At 37.9% G+C, this 22,425-nt stretch overlaps 2 protein-coding genes across 3 annotated transcripts in view; one reads left to right on the forward strand and one right to left on the reverse strand.

The window, feature by feature from the left end:
* The window catches only part of PLXNC1 (plexin C1), a 160,014-nt gene extending 152,801 nt beyond the window's left edge, over nucleotides 1-7,213 (forward strand). Inside the window, exons 28-31 of one of the 2 annotated variants that reach the window (XM_017548650.2) lie at nucleotides 208-355; nucleotides 3,283-3,423; nucleotides 3,504-3,578; nucleotides 4,729-7,213. In XM_017548650.2, coding sequence (XP_017404139.1) covers nucleotides 208-355; nucleotides 3,283-3,423; nucleotides 3,504-3,578; nucleotides 4,729-4,833 — 469 coding nt within the window. In that variant the 3' untranslated portion in view covers nucleotides 4,834-7,213. The other variant, XM_037745770.1, reaches the window with a different exon arrangement.
* Nucleotides 7,214-7,815: 602 nt separating this feature from the next.
* LOC108317933 (centrosomal protein of 83 kDa) overlaps nucleotides 7,816-22,425 on the reverse strand; it is a gene marked incomplete at its 5' end in the record, with an annotated part of 37,028 nt that continues 22,418 nt past the window's right edge. Inside the window, 3 exons of the mRNA XM_037745751.1 lie at nucleotides 7,816-8,373; nucleotides 9,394-9,583; nucleotides 12,432-12,535. Of these exons, the coding sequence (XP_037601679.1) occupies nucleotides 8,269-8,373; nucleotides 9,394-9,583; nucleotides 12,432-12,535 (399 nt within the window). The remainder of the gene's footprint in view (nucleotides 8,374-9,393; nucleotides 9,584-12,431; nucleotides 12,536-22,425) is intronic.

Consider the following 22,425-nt stretch of genomic DNA (forward strand, 5'->3'; position numbering starts at 1 on the left):
TCCTCTATCCTTTTCAGTAGCTCTGTCAGTTAACCCTTTCTTGTTCTCAGAGTGATGCTTCTATCTGTTGCTTGGTATGTTTGGCTAGGCAGAGTTGTATACTTCAGTAATAAGGATGAAAACACCTGTTTACAAACTGTGATTAAACAGACCATTGGCTTCATGAATGGCCCTATTTGAAAAGAGAATTATTCTCTCTCTGAACAGCCTTCCTCTTCGCTTCTGGGTAAACATCCTGAAGAACCCTCAGTTTGTCTTTGACATTAAGAAGACGCCACACATAGATGGCTGTTTGTCAGTGATTGCCCAGGCATTCATGGATGCATTTTCTCTCACAGAACAGCAACTAGGGAAGGTAAGGCCCAGCTTGAGTATTTGTGTGTAGTCTTACGAGTCTGATGCACTTGTCTTCCTGCTAAGCATTCAAATAATAAACAAGTGGTTTAAACTACACCAGTTAAAGAGAAATAGCAAGGGCCACTGTAAATTTGCTGTTCTTTAAAATCTAATTATTTTTAGTCTAATTTTTTAAAAGTGAAAACCAAAATAATTAGCCCCACCAGACTGCAGAATTCTGCCTGTGAAAAACTTTACCATAAAGTATGCATTTTGTTTCCTAGAAACACATTCTATAGACACTGATAACCCAAAATGTGAAACTATTGAAATTTGCCTAAATCAATTCTACCTGAATATACATAAAATGACTATTTGAATGTAACACGTTGCTTATGGGATAGAAAATCCTGCCTGAGATTTCTAACAATAACAGTTTGTCACTTTACAATCAAAGCATGAGTACTGTTTTCCTATGGTTTTCTTTGCTGATCAAAAGCCCCAAGAATGCAAAGAAAGATAAAAATACAGAGCAAACTTTGAAAGAAATGTTTTGGTCTTATTTGAGTGCTCCAAAATACACTAAACTGAGCAATATCTTTGCCTACTGGATCTTTGAACACTGAGGAGGAGTTCTTGGGTAGGGCTTTAAGAGTCCCTGGTATGAATGGAAACTGATGTTCCGTAGGTGCCTCAGACTCCCAGTTGTAATCTAAACTCTTTATCACCAATATTTCTGCAAAACAAACCTGCTTTTGCTTTTGTCTTCCCTAGCATTGCCTAGTCTCTCAAGGTAGAATCCTCAACATTATCTCTGACTCCTCCTCCTTCCAACCTCTATCCCCAACTATTGGTTACCACTCACTTCTGTCTCAAATGTCTGTCCCTCCCTCCCCCTTCCTCAGCCTTATTACTTCATCCTGTCCCTACTAGGATAATTGCTTCCTGATTGGTGTCCCTGTCCCCCTGCTGTCCACCTATCCCTAAACTTTTCTTTTTCACTGTCTCTCAGGTAATCTTCCTAAAACATATATCTGATGTCAGTCTGATTCTTAAAAATTGCAAATATGGCCAGGTGCGATGACTCACTCCTGTAATCCCAGCCTTGGGAGACCAAGGCGGGTGGATCACAAGGTCAAGACATCAAGATCATCCTGCCCAGCACGATGAAACCCCATCTCTACTAAAAATACCAAAATTAGCCGGGCGTGGTGGCAGGCGCCTGTAGTCTCAGCTACTTGGGAGGCTGAGGCAGGAGAATTGCTTGAACCCAGGAGGCAGAGATTTCAGTGAGTCGAGATTGTGCCACTGCACTCCAGCCTGGCAACAGAGTTAGACTGTCTCAGAAAAAAGGAAATATTTCCCATTACCTACCAGCTAAAGTCTTCACAGTGCCCCATAGTGCCTCCTGATGGGCTTCAGGCCTCTTTGCTAGCCTCAATACTGTCTTCCACACTCCACACACCCACTGTGTTACAGCTTTTACTTTTCCCCAGTTCACACCATGAACTTGTTCTCACATCCCTTTGCTCGTCTTACCTGTCTCACAATGCCTCTCTCTAGTAAAATCCAACTCATTCATTCATCATAAACATTTCATTCATTCAACAAACATGATTTCCTAATGAGGACCAGAAACTGTAAAAGACTCAGATCGGTCTAAATACACCTACTTTGTGAACTTTCCCCAGTGTATTTCCTACAGCACTTTCTTCATTTGACTAATAAAGTTCATTTTAACATGCAGCGCACTGAAAGGCACTTAAATGTTTATTCACACTAAAAACAGGTGCTTATGAATTATGTTCTTAACATTTCACTTAACCCTCAAAAGTACCAAATAAGGTAGTTATTATTACCCTTATTTTATAAATGTGAAAATTGATGTTCTGGGAGGTTACACGTCTTGCCTGGGACCACACAAAGTAGCAGAATTGTCAGAAATTTTCTCTCTTTGTCAACTCCTGCTGCTAATTATTTGTATCATAGTAAGCACTTTGTAAATCTGTTTGTGCAACTAGATAGATTGTAAGCTTCTCAAGGGCAGCCACTGGTCTTTATCACTGTACACTCAATGCCTGCCCTAGTGCTTGCTTAAGAGTGTTTACCGAATGAATGAGTAATAGCATGATTTCTGGGTTCCATTTAAATTTGACATAAGAAAATCTCTATACTATCTCCAACTCTAGACATCCTTCAGAATGGTTCATCAAGCCATTGATTCAGCCTCATGGGTTCTTTAAAATGTACTAGGACATCAGCCCTATCATTAACTTACCTATCTTCCCTGAGTAGAATTTTTTTAAACTTTTGTGAAAAATAATGACTTTTAAAAATAAAGTAATATTTAATTTTTAAATATCATTATTGTTACATAGAAACATTCAAACTGCCGGGGAAACTTTGCAAAATCACACATCAGAGCCACCAATACTAATGACCATGTGCTTCCTTAAAGAAACTGGAAGATCTTTATAATCTAATGAAATAAAAGGGACAACCTAGAAAATCTGCGACTGCCAATTACTTACCAGTTTCATGGTTATATAAAAGGCTCAATCAGACCTACAATCAAGTCTTTTATAAATGCCAAATTCACTGGTGGGTGAGGATGAGAGCAAATGTTTTAATTCAGGCTTTTTACAACCATTAGTAATGAACTGTGATTGAAATAAGTTCTATTGTTACAGTAACTCAAAATCATGCAAAAATAATAATTTTGGTTCTTTTATGAGAGGAAGGCAGAATATATTAGCATTTAATCTGCCTGAATATAACAGTGACTCACCAGAACTATCTAGATAGCAGTCAGTCATTCAGTCAACAACACTGAAGGCCTACTGCATGAAGCCTTGTTACCAAGAGGTAAAACTGGTGGTGTGGGTTCAGCTACATTGGTGTATTATAAATTTGTCCCCCACCTCCTTTTTTTTTTTTTTTTTCCAGGAAGCACCAACTAATAAGCTTCTCTATGCCAAGGATATCCCAACCTACAAAGAAGAAGTAAAATCTTATTACAAAGCAATCAGGGATTTGCCTCCATTGTCATCCTCAGAAATGGAAGAATTTTTAACTCAGGAATCTAAGGTATCGTTAGAAAGCAGAAAAAAAAGCTTGTATTTGGTTTAAGTCATTTCAGAATTTCTCAAAAAGTTTTTTTTTTTTAGAAACACGAAAATGAATTTAATGAAGAAGTGGCCTTGACAGAAATTTACAAATACATCGTAAAATATTTTGATGAGGTAAGATTTTAAATAACATTGTTATAAACCTATGAGTCAGGCATCAGGATGTGGTTATAGCATTCTGTCAGTTTCAGAACAGCTCTGGCATCCCAAAAGGCCAGAAAGGGATGCCAGGAAGCCTGTCTGAGATGGGGGATCCTGGCACTGAGCCAGACCCTGCACATGGCTGCCCCTCTTAAAGTTGTATCATGCTGCCCACATTTGGACCAGCCTAAATTTACATTTGAGTTCATGGGGCCTACAGCCACACTGACTCAAGTTAATACTGATGAATAAGTAGTGGCCCTATTAAATGGGGTCAGCTTATGCTTGATTGTAATCTGCTAAAAATGAAAGCTAAGCTTGTAAAATCTCCTAGATTCTGTATTCAATAGTTATATGAAATTATGACATATTTCTAACTTAAGGAACTATTTCAATAAACCATTCTCCTTTATGATTAATTCTCCTTAATCTGGGTTTTTTTCTTTGGAAATTCACACAGACACATTCATCAGATGCTTTGTTTCCAAACATATGTTAACTCCCCCTTCCCTGATTCCCCCCCAATCAGTCATGCTGGGACAGGCTATCCATGTCAATGGTGAGAATAGCTCACCAATTCCATTTGCTACTTGAAGATCAAGTGAAGCTCTAAGGTAGGGTAGAGGCAATGAGTTCCTTAAACATGATAAGCATCCCTCTTTCCAGGGGTCAGGGGAGAGAAGGGAAGCACTGGGGAAGGGAGGGAAGAGGAGGGACTATACTGCCCAGATGGGAGGGAAGGGAAGGATCTGTCTCTGACCAGGATGTCCCTGCCTGCTGCATTTAAGGAGAAATACTTGCCTGCATGTTGGCTGCCCAGGAATGCTTGCTGTGCTTGGAATGGCTGTGACATAATGCATAAAGCAGGGCCTTGGAAGCCTGGCCCCATATTTGAAAGCAAATAGTTGGTATTTCTTGCGAGCTTCTATTTTAAGCCAAGGTATTGTTGATCCTGTGATAATGACTTAGCAAAACAACTTGCAAAGTGAGTACGTAAATGATGGAAGAAAATGTTGGCATCTGTTTCATACAGATTTTACCACTCATACCATCAGGTATGCAAAAAACAGAATTGTAATGCTAAAACCACAATATCTAAAATAACTGTTCTAATTGTCAACAGATTCTAAATAAACTAGAAAGAGAACGAGGGCTGGAAGACGCTCAGAAACAACTCTTGCATGTAAAAGTCTTATTTGATGAAAAGAAGAAATGCAAGTGGATGTAAGCACTCTGGGCCCTGGCTTAATCTGGCAAAGTTCTTCAGACGACTTGGGAGCAAAATGGCTGCTTGAGCTACTCTATGTCGTTAATTTCTTGTTTGCACATAGGTTCCACTTTGAGCACTGTCTTTTTAAGAGACCAAGGCACATGCACAGCTTTTAGAAAGCATACCAACTATTGTGCCTGTGTGTATACTGTGGGAACCCTTCTGTAAATAGAGTTGAAGTGGTTGTTGCAAACAGCCTCCTTGTTTACAGAGAATACAGGGCCAGTAAGCGAGGGTCAGTATTGTAACTACAGTCTCCACTTAAGCACAATGATATAAGTGGTTTTATCTGAAAACTACAGCTATGTAGCACTTGTGCTACACTGCACCTCTGCATTGTAAAGGGATACTGTCAATGCTCAAAACAAAATGTGAAATGAGTCATCTGGAAACAAGGTGGGGGTGTTAAGGCAACCTCGAGGATTTGCAGCATTGAAACTTTCCCCAGTAGTTCTTGGAAAAGGCGACCGCAGAATTTGGTAGTGTACACTTAGCATTTGTGAGTGTGTGTGTGTGTTTAAACCAAAAACTAACAGTGTTGCAACATTGTTGAAAGGGCTCGTGTTTTTCAGTGGTCATCAACTGCACTCCATCAGACTCACCTCCATTTCACCAAGGACCTCTAAAGTAAGGAGAGTGAGTGGGCTTTATTTAAATGAACAGCATTTTAACCAGATACTTTGTTCTAATGTATGTTCCTTTTTTTCCCATCTATTTTTTCATACTAAATGTATTTGATAGTGGACATGTTGGATATTATACAAAAAAATCATTAATTCGTTTCAAAACCTTTGATCAGAACAATCTGTGGAAAAGTAACCCAATTTCTATATGAGTGTCTCCTTGCTTTAGATTTCTGGTGAACCCTGTGGTTATAAATTCTTGTGTGTGATTTTAAAAAGATACATTTTACATTTCATCAAATTGCTGTTCACACTGGAGTATTATATATAAATATATATATTTGAGGCCCAAGGCCTAAAAAATATTAGTATACAACTTGGTATCTTAGTCTTACTATGTACTTTTGGAAAGTATTCCTCACAGGAGAAAGAATTTAAAATGCCCATTTATTCATGCCTTTCTTTTTAAAGAATTCTCTATCCAGTTATACTGTAGTCTTTTTAGTGCTGATTTTTTATTCCTGAATTTTTGCTGCTCATGACCAATTTTAATACCACTGTGTTTTCCTTCTATTAAACCAGAAGAAGTAAACAGCATAATTGGCAACTCTTGAGCTTTTCTTGTGGCAGGCACCTTTTACCCTTGGTGCTCCAAATTCCCCCTCTAGGAAAGAAATTTTTTCAAGTCAAATAACATTGATCACATATTCCTTGAAATCATTTACCAACAATCTATGGAGCATCAGGATTTAAATATGGATTTGTCTTAGATAAATGCAATTCCTTTTTGCTCCTGAATTATCTGGAAAAGCATGAGAGTGGTGACACCTCTACAAACTGATCAGAGAAAATAAGCAGTTACTACCCCTGATAGGCACCTTCCCGATCCTGTTGCTTTTGACCATTGTCTGTCCGATGGACACACCTCAAACAAAACTACCAAATAGGTTACCTATCAGAATAAAGGTGAGAGAGAGGTCTGGTCCCCATCTAAGGCTGCTACAGTCTTCAAAGAGGCGAAGTTCATAAGAGAACAAAAGTAGGAGAGTTGAGAGCCAAGAGTAGGAGAGTTGCCCAAAAGACTTCCCCTACTTTAGGGTACTAAAAACTCAAAGGATCAGCTACAGCTTTATCTAAGTATTTACTAAATGCTACATGAGGGTGTCCCTGTCCAGCTTTCTGGCACATGAGTCCTGTGTGGAGAGTTACCTCCTCTTCCAGGGACTGTGCTGTTGGGAACTTTGGGCAAGTCACTTACCTCTTTGTGCCTCAATTTCTGTATAATATTTCTAAACTACCTCACTGAGGTGGTATGAAGATTCACTAATGTATGTAGCGTGTTTGTCAATCCTCCAGTGAAAAGCACTATCTAGATCACATTTTGGATCACATTAGCCAAATGCAGTAAATGGCCAAATTAGATGTGTGCTGAAGACAATCAGTCACTGGGTCTATATTAAACAGCAACCAGAGCAACAAATGGCAAACAATTTCTATTTTCAAGTTTCTTTGCATATTTTTTTGGTGCAAAACAATTCATTTATAAAAACTTTTTTTTCTAACACTAGTGTCTACAGCAGCATTTAAAAAATTCTGTTACCTTTTCTGTATTAGGATTTAAAGTCTATTTCTTATTGTATACCTGATTGAAGCTGTTCTTCGAGATGAATGTTTTAAATGTCTATATCCAAAAAATAAACATTTTGATGTAACTGTGGACTGTCTTTTTTCCATTTTCTAGTTAGGATAAAAATCTATTATAAATGGCTCCATGGAAATTATTTTTCAGAGACAAGGTATCACTGTATACACTGTGAATAAGCAGCTATATTATGTAGTAAGTAAACCTAGTTTCTTGCTAAATGGTGCTAAGGACTGCTCAATTACAATCCTGGCCTCCACTATCAACCTGGACCTTAGACCTTTGGATAATGAACTTAATTTGGGAGACCTGAGCTTTCGCCTCATTAACATGGAATTATTCCAGCAGAATTCCTCTAAAAGATGTCACATTTAAAAAGCTTCCAATGGGCGTAGAGTAAAAAAAAAATAAGCATACTTAGGGACACAAATAAAACACATAATTATTTGGTTAGCTCCACAGCAGTGGGGAAGTAAAGTTAAATTCCAGCAACCCTTATAAAGGTACCTACCTGGGTTCAAGTATTACAATCAATGGCCCACTTGTTAATACTGCCATAGGATTTAATTAGTTGCACTTACTCTCTATTCTAATGAAGCCAAAATCAGTAGACTGTCATCATATTGCCAAATATATGCTATATGGTTGATGTAAAGTTAAACACAAGACAATATGTAGATTAAAATATTTAAGCTCTTTAATTATGTGCACACAGCTTTTAGAAAAGGTAGCCTTCTGTAATGTATGTAGATACCTTTACATTCTTTATGCTGACTTTTAAATTGTCATCTTTTTTCAACTACAGTTTTTTGTATATAGTAAACCAGAAGATGTGTATGGACCCAGTTATTGCCAAGCATTTTGAAGAGGGAATTAATGATATTGTTCTACATTCTCAAACCACTGTCAAATATTCTAAATATATGTGAGACTTTTAATGCTTCACTTGTAGAATTCTAAAATCTGTATGATAGTCACGCAATACAGCATGTAGTAGGTACCTTTTCTTGAGGCACGTTCAAGTGTTTTGGCAAACAGTAAAATGTATCTAAATGCCACAGGTTAAAACGTCAAGTTTTACTGAGTCACCGACTTCACCTCTTTTGATCTGCCTGTTCTCCAAGAACATCATTCTCCAGAAGATCCAAGTTCCTCTAATTGTTTTCTTTGTGTTGTTTCCAGTTCTTCTAGTCTTTTGCGAAGTAGAGAGAGTTCCCTTTGATGTTGTTCCTCCTTAAAATGATGTAGAGAAAGCATAGCAAAAGAAACTATTAAACAAACTAGTATAAAAGTAACTGTTAGGCAGCAGCCTTAGTCTGCCTCTTTTACATATGCCTATAGTATCTGGCAAGGAAGTGCTGACCACTGTAGCAGTCTAAAAAAAAGTAGCATGGGCTAAACTATCACCTATTTTGCTTCTCTCCTGCCTCAGGCTCTAGCCTTAAGCAACACCCGTAGTCTGTTCTTCACTAGGTATAAAATTCACCAGGGAGTGAATTAGAAAATATTAATGCCGGGCCCAGGTATACTTACATGGCAACTTTCCAACAACACTGGTGTTTAACAGAAGTTTATTATAAACAAAGCACTTGGCCTGAGATTCAATTCAGTGATTAAAATCATCTGTGCTTACAATATTATAAAACATAATTACTTATTAATAGTCCATCTTCTAAAAACGAATCAAACAATCTGATTTCTTCAATACCTCAGGGGCCTGATACAATAGAAATAACCCAGGTTTTGGGTTCAATGGGTTTAGGTTTGAAACTTAGTCACTTATTAGCTATGACCTTACGCAAGTCACTTCACTCTTAGTTCCCCTATCTATGAATTAGGAATAGTAATATCTGCCCTCAAAGCATTTTTCGTTAGTATTAGACATTGCATGGAACACACACAGTTCACTGCATTAGTAAATGCTCAGTAGTCATTAGTATTAACATTATGAGTAAGCTACAAACTCTAGGTTACTCAAGGACTCAATCAAATTTCCTCTTTTCAATTGCCCAGTAAGATATTTCACTCCCAGCACCATCACTAAAGAATCATGATTGAAACCGAAATCAGCAAATTTCTATGATAAATGAAAGGGAAGAAGTTAAAACTGCTTTTAAATGTTTATGCCATTTTTGTGGTGAATTTTGAGCACTGACCAAAGTTATAATTTGAGTTTTATCACCACATTTAAATATAAAGACGTACAAAAATGTATGACTAACTCTTTTTTTCCCCTAAAATAAATGCTCATACCTGCATGTGAGGAGGAAATGGTAGTTCCATGCTTGGAACCATGGCTGGTGACTGAAAGCTAACAGGATTGATAGATGCTGTTGGAGGCATGTTAGGAACCAAAATTAGACTTCGAAATTCATTATGTCTTCTCTGTATATCTTTTAGTCTTTTTTGAAGCCTGGTATAGTCTTCAAAAGGAACATTTTGTCTTAAAGAGAAAAAGAAGTGTTTTTTAAATATGGTTATACCCTATTGAAGCACAGTATGATTCACAGAATATAATTTTAAACTGGAAGAGAAAGATTTCTAAGTTATGAGATCTATCTATATATAATATATAAATAAAAAATCTGTTTACCTAGAAAGATAAACAGAAACATGATATAACATCTTAATCATATGCAATCATTAGCATTGCAGGCTATCATCTCATTATAAAGTTTTATTTGCTAATTAAAGATCTAAAATCTTTTGATACTTTGGTACTCATTCCTCCAAATTCACCCTCCCACTCACCTCCATTCATGAATCCTGAATCTAAAGGGAGATTCTTTAAACCAAAAGAGTGCCTTATCTTACAGAAAGAATCAAATAAAAATACAGTTCATCCCTCAGTATACACATGGGATTAGTCCTCATATATCAAAGCCTATGCATACTCAAGTCCTGCAGTCAGCCCTGCAGAACTCACATAATGGAAAAGTTGGATCTCTGAACTGGTGGGTTTCACATCCTGTGAATACTGTATTTTCGATCCATGTTTGCCTGAAAAAAAATCTGCATATAAGTAGACCCATGCAATTCAAGCCCATGTTGTCAAGGGTCAAGTGTAAAGAAAATGCTGAATTGAACCTTACAAAATTGCCATTTTTATAGGTGAAATATGGACAAGTAGAGAATTTCACATAGTTCAATCTAATTTTTTAAATGTCAGTATGATATTATAGTAAGAAATACATATTTGGTCTTTGCCCTGGTTCCTGGCACACAGCTTCTAAAACTCTGGGAATCTCTGCAGTGATAAGAGTATCTTTTGTGTATTAATAAGACGACTGGTGGCTGCGGGCCCCTGAATAGCTTCACAATGGGGCAGGTCACCAGAAAAACCAAGGCATGATTAGAGGGTTGGAACTTTCAGCCCCACTCTCCAACCCTACCCCATAACATCTGGGAAGGTAGAGGGCTAAAGGTTGAGTTGATCACCAATGGCCAATGATGTAATCAATCATGTCTATGTAATGAAGCCTCCATAAAAATCCAAAAGGACGGGGTCAGAGAGCTTCTGGGCTGCTGAACACATGGAGGTATCTGAAGACAGGCATGCCCAGAGAGGGCATGGAAGCTCCACATCCCCTTCCTCGTACCTTTTCCTATGTATCTCTTTTAGTTGGCTGCTCATCTATATCTTTTGTAATATCCTTTCTAATAAACTGGTTAACATAAGTGAAGTCTCCTTGTGTTTTGTAAGCTGCTCTAGCAAATTAATGGAACATGATGAGCAGGTCATGGGAATCCCAATTTATAGCCATTTTTAGCCTGTCAGTCAGAAGCACGGATTACAACCTGGAGCTTATGGCTGCATTCTGAAGTTGGGGGGCAGTCTTGTGGGACTGAGTCCTCTACTTGTGGGATCTCATGCTAAATCCAGGTAGATAGTATCAGACTTATAATTACTGAATTATAGGACACCTAGTTCATGTCCATTGGAGAACTGATTAATTCATATATAGGAAAAAACCTCAAACATCTGGTGTCAGAATTGTTGTGTTGACTGTGTGAGGATAGGAAAAACACTGGTTTTTCCTATTATAATAGGTAATCACAAACGTGAAGCTCCACGACTTTAGGAGAGAATGACATGGAGAAAAAAGGCTTAATTTCCAGGCCTTCACAGATCATCATCTTTTTGGACATGACATTCATAACCATTAATCACAAAAGTAGTCAAATATAATTTCAAAATCAGTCAAAATTCTAGATGATCTGCACCATAGCTGGCCAATCTTGAATTGCTAACATTTCAATATTGTTTATGGAAGAGGAAGTAAGTTTAATTTTGTTTTAGAAGGACTGAGCCAGGAATGGTGGCTCATGCTTATAATACCCGTGCTTTGAGATGCTGAGGCAGGAGAATGGATTAAGCCTAGGAGTCTGAGGCTACAGTTAAGTATGATTGTGCCACTGCACTCACCCTGGACAACAGACCAAGAGCCTATTAAAGAAAAAAAAAAATTGAAACAAAATTCAAAATTACAAGCATGTTTGTAATTTATAAATTACTACAAAATTAATAAACTAGAGGTGGCTTGCTACTTTGGAATACAGTATTGTAAGGCTGGCAGTAATTCTACAGTCTAGAAAACTCTAGAATGTTCTTTAAAAAACAATTGTTCGCATTTTGATAATAACTGCACCCAAGAACACCAGTGCACATCATAAAACATCACTGCATGATATTATAGGCAATTTCCACTACAGAAAATTTGAATACTTAATAGCTAAGGTGCTGGAGACTACCACTAATTCACTAAAATCAAAAGATTTTTCTTAACTTGAATCAAACGGGTCATATAATGCCACTACCACCAACTTAGTATGACAAATCTCTGCCTTTAAAAATACTGACGATCCTGATCATCGAATATGCTTGGATGTGACTGCAAAACGCGAAACCATAGCTCAATAACTCTTCACACCAGGAAACCAAAAACTGACCTTTGATTCAAAGCTGTAGCCACAACTTTCAGAACTACGCAACAGCTACAACTGTCTTGTCTCAGCAGCACGAGCTGACACCACTCCTAGCTACCAAAGTCAGTGACCTTTTCTGTTAGTCCAAACATAACACTAACACCTGGCATGTGATAGAGACCTTTTGGTTTGGAGGAACCTTCAGTTGGGGGGATAAACAGAATAGTCCATTAGGAGTTATCAAGCTGTTTTAGCAATCTTTTAAATGCACATTTTAAAAGAAAAGAAGGTATGTTATACTTAGAGATTAAGTTCTATGACATCAAAATCACCACATGGGGAAGATACATATACAAACACATTACCTATTTAACACCTGATTTTCTGTTTCCAATTCTTCTTTCTTTGCCTCCAAGACTTCTACTTTCTCCCGTAGTCTTTTCAATTTGTTTTCATGAAGAGATTTTCTCTAGAAAAAGAGAAATATGAACAAGTATGTCAATACATAATCTCTTATTTGAACTAAACTATATAGAAAATATTTTGCTCACCAAAAACTGTATTTATATATGAATGTTTTCAGTGAATACTAGGAAAAAAGATTAGTAGACATGGCTCTTACTGAAAATTGCAAAGACAGTAAACCACAAATCTATTATCCTCAATGTGACAAATAATTATGAATGCCAAACCAAATAATAGGTATCAATAATTGCTGCAAATAAAAAAATCTACAAAGAGAAGGAGTTAAATTTTACTATTGGGTCTGCCTGTACATCTGATAAGAAATAATGAGCTCCGCTGGGCTTGGTGGCTCACACCTGTAATCCCAGCACTTTGGGAGACTGAGGTGGGCGGATCATAAGGTCAAGACATCAAGACCATCCTGGCCAACACGGTGAAACCCCGTCTCTACTAAAAAATACAAAAATTAACTGGGCGTGGTGTCATGTGCCTGTAGTCCCAGCTACTTGGGAGGCTGAGACAGGAGAATTGCTTAAACCTGGGAGGCAGGGGTTGCAGTGAGCCGAGATCGTGCCACTGCACTCCAGCCTGGCAACAGAGCGAAACTTTGTCTCAAAAAAAAGAAAGAAATAATGAGCTCTCCATTGTCCCAGAAGACAGCATGTGTTTATGAGAACTGAGCCAAGCACAGTGGGAGTCTGAGGCAGGAGGATGGATTAACCCTAGGAATTCAAGGCTACAGTTAGCTATGATTGTGCCACTCCACCCAACACAACAGACCAAGATCCCCCATCTTAAAAAAAATAAAATAAAATAAAATTCAAAATTACAAGCATGTTTGTCATTTATAAATTACTACCAAATTAATAAAGGGACAGAAAGCTAAGACAGATATGGATGCATCTGTTTAAAAGTTGCCTTTCTAAATCTTAGAAGGAAAACATTTAAACTTTATAATATACAAAGAATTCCTAAAAGTAAATCTTGTATGGTTTTATTAAATAATATTGAAAAGTCCAGGTAAAATGCAAAAGAAGTAAATGGAAAAAAGTCATATTTTTTTCAGTTTTTATGCACAGATCTTTTGTTTTTTAATAGAAAACACCTATAATGTTAAAACTCATTTAGTAGCTACAAACCTTTTAGTTATTTTTCTTCTTAACTGAAGTATAATCCTATAGAAAAATGCATGGAATACAAATGTAAAGCTCAATGAAAAACCTCAAAATAAATGATGGCACGACTCCCCTGTAGGTCAGAGCACTACCATGCTAAAAGGACCCTGCCTTTCCCCTTTCCAGTCGCTAGCCCCACCATCCTCTGAAAAGGTAACCAACTAATTTACTTCCAAAACTCTAGTTTACTTTTGCCTATTTTTGAACTTCATATACAGTGTGTATTCTTTTATTATGACTTTATTTCACTCAACATTGTGAGATGTTATACACTTTATTCACTGCCACATATTATATTCCACTTATGATTACTGCATAGTCTAGTATATTCACTCAGCATACCATTAAGAGTTATCTACATTGTTTCTGGTTGGGACTATTACAAATAAGTTTGCTACAAGTATTCTTTCTCATGCTTTGATTGTCCCACATCCTCCAATATCCCAGAAGGCTTTCTTATGCTCCTGTCTACCCTGACAAAGGAACTACTCTTCTGGTCTTTATCACCATAGGTATTTACTTACGTATTTATAGATAGTTAAGGAGTCCATCTATCCATCCACCCATTAATATGAAAGAAAGCATAAATGTATGCTCTTTTGTATCTGGACTTTTTTCCTCAACATTTTATCTATATGACTAAGCCGTGGTGTTGTATGTCACAGTTTTTTAACGTTGTCATCCATTGTACAAATATACCACATTTTATCCATTTTCCTGTTGATGAAAATTTAAATTGTTTCCAGTTTGGGGATATCATAAAACATTTATGAACATTCCTAAACATGTTTTTGGCAGAAGTACCTCATTCTCTTGTGTATATATCTATGAGTGGGTCATAGTGTATATACGCTTTAGCTTTAGTAGATACAGCTAGTTTTCTAAATCAGTTCTACCAACTTCATGACCACCAGCAATATGTGAGAGTTCTGCCTGTTCTACGTTTTAGCCAATACTTGGTATGGTCAGTCTTTTAGCTATTTTGGTGAAATACAGTAGTATCTCAATGTAGTTTTAATGTGCATTTTCCTTAGAGCTAAAGATATTGAGAGCTTTTTCTTATGCATGTTAGTCACCTGGATCTCTCTCGTTAAGTATCCATCCCAGTGTTTTGTCTATTAAAACTTTTGAGTAACCTGGTTCCTATTTGTAGTTCTTTATATATTCAAAATATGAAACATTTGTCATATATATATGTATTGCAGATTGACCTTCTCCAGACTGTGGTGTCATTTTCTTACTCTTAAGAGTATCCCTTAATAAAAAGTTTTTAATTTAAATAAAATTACATCAATCATATATTTTATAGTAAGTGCTTTTTGCATCCTGTTTATCTTTACTATCCCAAGATCCTAAAATTTTCTCCCAAGTTTTCATCTAGAAGCTTTTTTTAAGAAAATCTTTTACACTTAGGTCTATGGTTCTTTTTTTTTTTTTTTTTTTTTTTTTGAGACGGAGTCTTGCTCTGTAGCCCAGGCTGGAGTGCAGTGGTGCACAATCTTGGCTCACTGCAACCTCTACCTCCCGGGTCCCGGTTCAAGCAATTCTCCTGCCTCAGCCTCCCGAGTAGCTGGGATTACAGGCATGTGTCACCATGCGCAGCTAATTTTTGTATTTTTAGTAGAGACGGGATTTCACCATGTTGGCCAGGCTGGTCTCGAACTCCTGACCTCGTGATCTGCCCACCTTGGCCTCCCAAAGTGTGGATTACAGGTGTGAGCCACTATGCCCTGCCTTTGGTTCATTTTTATCTATGTTGTGAGGTTGGGCTGAGTTTAATTAATTGACTCAGTACTATTTATTTGAAAGACCATCCTGTATTGAAATGCAGTGGTACCTTAAGTGTAAACCTATTTCTGGACCCTACACTGTTCCATTTGTCTGTTTATCCTTATGCCAATACCACAATGAATTACTGTAGCATAAGTTTAGTGTTGATATCTGGTAGTTAAGTCCTCTAGCTTTACTGTTCTTCAAGACTGCTTTGGTTATTCTAGTCCTTTGTACTTTCAGATGAATTTTAGAATCTACTTTCTAATTTCTACAAAGAAACCTGCTGAGATTTTGATTAGAACTGTATTCAACTTATGGATTAATTTGGGAAGAACTGACGTCTTAATACTGAATCTTCCAACTCATGAATATGGTACAGTTTTCCCTTTATCTAGGCATTTTTAAATTTTTCTTAGCAATATTTGTATTTCTGTGTAGAGGTGAGGTCATAAACGTCTTTCACTAGATTTATTCCTAGGTATTTTATATATTTTTATGCTATTGTAAATAGCATTGAAATATTTTCTAATTATGTGTGTAAAGAAAAATAGTATTTGTTACTTGACTTTGTATCTAGAAATTTTAAAAATTCACATTAATAGTTGAATTTTATGCATGCACAGTGACATTTGTGAATGATAACTTCCTCCTTTCTACTCTTTGTCCATTTCTTCTTTCTTAAAACATTTTTTAGGTTCAGAGGACCATGTGCAGATTTGTTTTATAGGTAAACTCATGTGCAGATTGGTTTGATAGGTAAACAGATTACTTCATCACCCAGGTACTAAGCCTAGTACCTATTTTTTTCCAATCCTCTCCTTCCTCCCATGCTCCACTCTCAAGTAGGCCCCAGTGCCTGCCATTCCCTTCTTTGTGTCCATGTGTTCTCATCATTTAGCTCCCACTTATGAGAATGAGAACATGCAGTATTTGGTTTCCTTTTCTCATGTTAGTGTGCTAAGGATAATGGTGTCAATGCTCCATCCATGTACCTATAAAGGACATTATCTCTTTCTTTTTTATGGCTGTATAGTATTTCATGGTGTATATATACTGCATTTTCTTTATCCAGTCTGCCATTGATGGGCATTTAGGTTGATTCCATGCCTTTGCTATTGTGAAGTGTTGCAATGAACATATGCATGTGTGTGTCTTTATGGCAGACCGATTTAAATTACTTTAGGTACATACCCAGTAATGGGATTGCTGGGTCCAATGGTAGTTCTGTTTTTTTCAGCTCTTTGAGGAATTAGCACACTGCTTTTCCACAATAGTTAATTCGTACTCCTACTAACAGCATGTAAGTATTCCCTTTTCTCCACAACCTCGTCAGAATCTGTTATTATTTTTTAATAGCCATTCTGACTGGTGTGAGACAACATCTCATTGTGGTTTTGATTTGCATTTCTCTAATGATCAATGATATTGAGCTCTTTTTCATATGCTTGTTGGTCACACGTATGTCTTCTTTTGAAAATGATCTGTTCATGTCCTTTGCCCACTTTTGATTGGGGTTGTTTTTTTCCTTTAAATTTAAGTTCTTTATAGATGCTAGATAGACCTTTGTCAGATGCATAGTTTGCAAATATCTTCTCCCATTCTGTAGGTGTGTATACTCTGTTGACAGTTTCTTTTGCTGTGCAGAAGCTCTTAAGTTTAATTAGTACCCATTTATCAATTTTTGCTTTTGCTGTGATTGCTTTTGGCATGTTCGGCATGAAATCTTTGCCAGTTCCTATGTCCTGAATGGTATTGCTGAGGTTGTCCTCCAGTGTTTCTATCGTTTTGGATTTAAGTCTTTAATCCTTCTTAAGTTGATTTTTGTATATGGTGTAAGGAAGAGGTCCAGTTTCAATCTTCTGCATATGGCTAGCTGGTTATCTGAGAACCATTTAATGAATGGAGTGTCCTTTTTCCCATTGCTTTTGTCAGCTTTGTTGAAGATCAGATGATTGTAGGTGTGAGGCCTTATTTCTGGTTACTCTGTTCTGTTCCATTGGTCTATGTGTCTGTTTCTGAATCAATATCATGCTGTTTTGGTTACTGTTGCCCTATAGTATACAGTTTTAAGTCAGGTTGCATGATGCCTCCCAAATTATTTTTTCTTTTCTTTTCTTTTTTTGGCCTAGAATTGCTGGGGCTATTTGAGCTCTTTTTTTGTTCCATATGAATTGTAATTTTTGTTTTCTACTTCCATGAAGAATGTCATTGGTGGTATGACAGAAATAGCACTGAATCCATAAACTGCTTTGGGCAGTATGACCATTTTAATGATATTGATTCCTCCTATCCATGAGCATGGAAGGTTCTTCCATTTGTTTGTATCATCTCTGATTTGTCTCAGCAGTGTTTTGTAATTATCATTGTAGAGATCACTCACCTCCCTGTTCAGCTGTATTCCTAGGTATTTTATTCTTTTTGTGCAATTGTGAATGGGATTGTGTTCCTGATTTAGTTCTCAGCTTGGCTGTTGGTGGGTATAGAAATGCTAGTGATTTTTGTACACCGACTTTGTATCCTGAAACTTTGCTAAAGTTGTTTATCAGCTGAAGGAGCTTTTTGGATTGAGACTATGGGGGTTTTCTAAATATACAATCATGACTGCAAACAGCAATAGTTTCACTTCCTCTCCTCCTATTTGGATGTCTTTTATTTCTTTCTCTTGCCTGAATACTCTGGCCAGGACTTCTAATACTATGTTGAATAGGAGTGGTAAGACAGGTTATCATTGTCTTGTGCTGGTTTTCAAGGGGAATGCTTTCAGATTTTGCCCATTCAGTATGATGCTGGCTATGGGTTTGCCACAGATAGCTCTTGGATTTTGCAGTATGTTCCTTCAATACTTAGTTTATTGAGTTTTTAATATGAAGGAATATTGGATTTTATCAAAAGCCTTTTTTACATCTATTTAGATAATCATGAGGTTTTTGTCTTTAGTCTTGTTTATGAGATGAATCACATTTATTGATTTGCATATGTTGAACCAACCTTGCATCCGAGGGATAAAGCCTACTTTGTCATGGTAGATTAGCTTTTTGATGTGCTACTGGATTCAATGTACAAGTATTTTGTTGAGGATTTCTGCATAAATGTTCATCAAGGACATTGGCCTAAAGTTTTCTTTGTTGTGTCTCTGGCAGGTTTTGTTATCAGGACAAGGCTGGCTTCACAGAATGAGTTGGGAAGGATTTCTTCCTCCTCTATTTTTTGTAATAGTTTCAGTAGAAACAGTATCAGCTCTTCTTGGTAGATTTGGTAGAATCTGGCTGTGAATCCATCTGGTCCTGGGCTTTTCTTGGTTGGCAGGTATTTACTACTGCCTCAATTATAGAACTCATTATAGAAGGAATCAACTTCTTCCTGGTTCAGTCTTGGGAAGGTGTATGTGTCCAGAAATTTATCTAGCTCTTCTAGCTTTGCTAATTTGTATACATAGAGGTGTTCACAGTTGTCTCTGACGGTTGTTTGTATTTCTGTGGGGTCAGTAGTAACATTCCCTTGGTCATTTCTAATAGTGTTTATTTGGATCTTCTCTCTTTTCTTATTAGTGTAGCTAGTAGCCTATCAACTTTTTTCAAAAACTCAACTTCTGTATTAATTAATCTTTTGAATGGTTGTTCATGTTTTGATCTCCTTCTGTTCAGCTCTAATGCTAGCTTTGGATTGGTTTTCTTTTGGTCCTCTAATTCTTTTAGTTGTGCTGCTAGGCTGTTAATTTGAGATTTTTTTTAAACTATGTGAAGTGGGTGTTTAGTGCTGCAACTTTCCCTTGTAACATAGCCTTAGATGTGTCCCAGAGATTCTGGTATGCCATATCTTTGTTCTCTTAGTTTCAAAGAACTTCTTGATTTTTGCCTTAATTTCATTATTTACCCAAAAGTCATTTAGGATAACGTCTGTGTAACCGCATGATTTCGAGCAATAATTTGTCTTGATTTCAATTTTTATTGTGCTGTGTATTTGGTATGATTTTGGTTCTTTTGCATTTGCTGAGGATTGTTTTATGTCTGACTGTGTGGTCAATTTTAGAATATGTGCCACGCGGCCATGAGAACGTATATTCTGTTGTTTTTGGATGAAGAGCTCTGTAGACGTCTATCAGATCCATCTTGTTCAATGTTCAGTTCAGGTCCTGAATATCTGTGTTAATTTTCTGCCTCAATGATCTAATACTGTGAGTGGAGTGTTGAAATCTCCCACTATTATTATGTCAGGGTATAAGTCTCTGTAGGTCTCTAAGAACCTACTTTATAAATCTGAGTGCTCCTATGTTGGACTCCATACTTTGCTAGGGGTCCACTCCAACCCCCAGTCACTTTAGACTCTCTAAAGCCTGAAGAAAACAGCTAAGGCTGATAAACAGCAGAAAAGGTGGCCCAATCCTTGATTTGGGAGCTCTGTCCCAGGGAGGTTTGAAATGCATATATATTTAGGATAGTTGGGTCTTATTGAATCAAGCCCTTTAACATTATGTGATCCCTTGTCTTTTTTGATCTTTGTTGGTTTAAAATCTGTTTTGTCTGAAATTAGTAGTGCAATCCCTGTATTTTTCTGATTTCCATTAGTTTGGCAGATGTTCCTCCATCTGTTTATTTTGAGCCTATGGGTGTCATCGCATGTGAGATGTATCTGTTGAAGACAGCATACCACTGGGTCTTGCATTTTTATTCAGCTTGCCACTCTGTGCCTTTTAAACGGGGCACTTAGCCCATTTATATTCAAGGTCCGTATTGATATGTGTTGATTTGAACCTGTCATTGTGTTGTTAGGTGGTTATTAGGCTGGCTTGTTTGTGTGGTTGCTTTATAGCGTCAATAGTCTGTGTACGTGTGGTTTTGTATTGGCTGATAACAATTTCTTTTTTTTATGCTCTCTCTCACCAGAATCATGGTAACTGTCTTTCCATATTTGGTGTTCCTGTCAAGATCTCTTGTACGATGGGTCTGATGGTAACAAACTCCCTCAGCATTTATCTAAAAAGGATCTTATTTCTCTTTTGTTGAGGAAGGTTAGTTTGACTGGATATGAAATTCTTGAAGATTTTTTTTTTTTTTTGTAAGAATGTTGATTATAGGTCCCCAGTCTCTTCTGGCTTGAAAGGGTCCTGCTTAGAGGTCAGCTGTTAGCCTGATGGGGTTTCCTTTGTAGGTGACCTGCCCTTTCTCTCCAAGTGCCTTTAAATTCTTTCTTTCATTTTGATCTTGGAAAATCTGATGATTATGTGTGTTGAAAATTATCTTCTTGTGTGAAATCTTATTCTCTGTAGTTCTTTCTGTTGGTCTCTCTAGTGAGGTTGGGAAAGTTTTTTTTCCATTCTTTTCCATTCTGTCTTATTCCAGAGAGTCAGCATTCAAGTTCTGAGATTCTTCAGCTTGGTCTCTGTTCTGCTGTTAATACTTGTGATTGCACTGGACATCCTTGTAGTGTGTTTCTCAGCTTTATCAGATCAGTTAGGTTCTTTTTCATACTGGCTATTTAGTATCTCAGTGCTTGTACTGTTTTATTGTGATTCTTAGTTTCCGTGGATTGGGTTTTGCCATTCTCCTGATTCTTGATCTTCATTCCTATCCATCTTCTGAATTCTATTTCTGTCACTTCAGCCAACTCAGCCTGGTTAAGAACCCTTGTTGGAGAACTAGTGACCATTTGAGTTGACACTCTGACCATTTGAGTTGCCAGAGTTCTTCCCTTGATTCCTTCTGCCTGTTGGTTCCATCTCTGTGTGGGGGTGTTCCTTTAACTGCTGGGTTGCCTCTGATTGAAGTGGTCAGGCACTGTCAGGGTAGTTGTGCTAGAGTTTGAGGTTGGGCTACCCTGCCCAGGGAGGAGAAGTAAGAACTGGGACCTGCATGGAGAACAGTCTGGCCACTTTTCTGAGGTAGGTGCTTTGTGTTGGGCATCCATACCAGCCCTGGTCCCCAGAGCCTGGAGACAGTAAGGGTGAGGGCTGCAAGACAGCAAAGATGACAACCCATCCCTCCCACTAGGAGCTCTGTCACAGAGAGTAACAGCTGCTACTGGCTTGATAGCCCTAGAGGGGATGGCTAGAGACCCAGATTGGGAGGACCTGCTCAGTGAGAAGATACAGAATCAGGGACCCACGTAACAGTCTAGCCAGTTTTCTATAGGGCTGCTGCAGTATGCTGGGGTTCTGCTCCAGTCCCTTTTCATCTCTGATTTTCTAGTACCTGAAGGGATCAACAGGGAAGTCTGTGAAACAGCAAAGATGGTGGACTGCCCTTCCTTCTGGGAGCTCTGTCCCAGGGAGACACAGACCTGTTGCCAGCAGAACACACTAACAAGAGGTGGCTAAAGACTTTGGTTGGGAGATCCCACCTACCAAGTAACAGGATCAGGGACCCACATAAAAAAAGCAGTTTATCCACTTTTCTACAAGGCAGCCATACTTTGCTAGGGGTCCACTCCAACCCCCAGTCACCTCAGACTCTCTAAAGCCTGAAGACAACAGCTGAGGCTGATAAACAGCAGAAAAGATGGCCCAATCCTTGATTTGGGAGCTCTGTCCCAGGGAGGTTTGAAACTGCTGCCATCCAAAAAACACTGGTGTGGGGGCTGGAAACCCTGGTTAAAAGGTCCTGTCCAGTGAGGAAGAATGGGATTAGGGACTGATGTAAAAAAATCAGTTTGGCCACTTTTTCCCAGAGCAGTTGTGCTGAGATGGGGGTGTGCTCGATCCCCAGTTGCTTCGGACTCTCCAAATCCCAGAGGCAAACAGCTAAGGTTGTGAAATAGAAAAGTTGGTGACCTGCTCTTCCCTCTGAAAGCTCCATTCCAGGGAGGTTTGAAACTCTTGCTGGCCAGAAAACACGGGTAGGGGTATGGTTGTAGACCTCAGTCAGGAGATTCCACCCAGTGAGGAGAACCAAGATCCAGGAGCCACATGAAAAAGCAGTCTGGCAACTTCTTAGAGCTGTTGCACTGCACT

The sequence above is a fragment of the Cebus imitator genome, unplaced genomic scaffold (genome assembly GCF_001604975.1).
Source record: "Cebus imitator isolate Cc_AM_T3 unplaced genomic scaffold, Cebus_imitator-1.0 Scaffold212, whole genome shotgun sequence".
Classification (NCBI taxonomy): Eukaryota; Metazoa; Chordata; class Mammalia; order Primates; family Cebidae; genus Cebus; species Cebus imitator.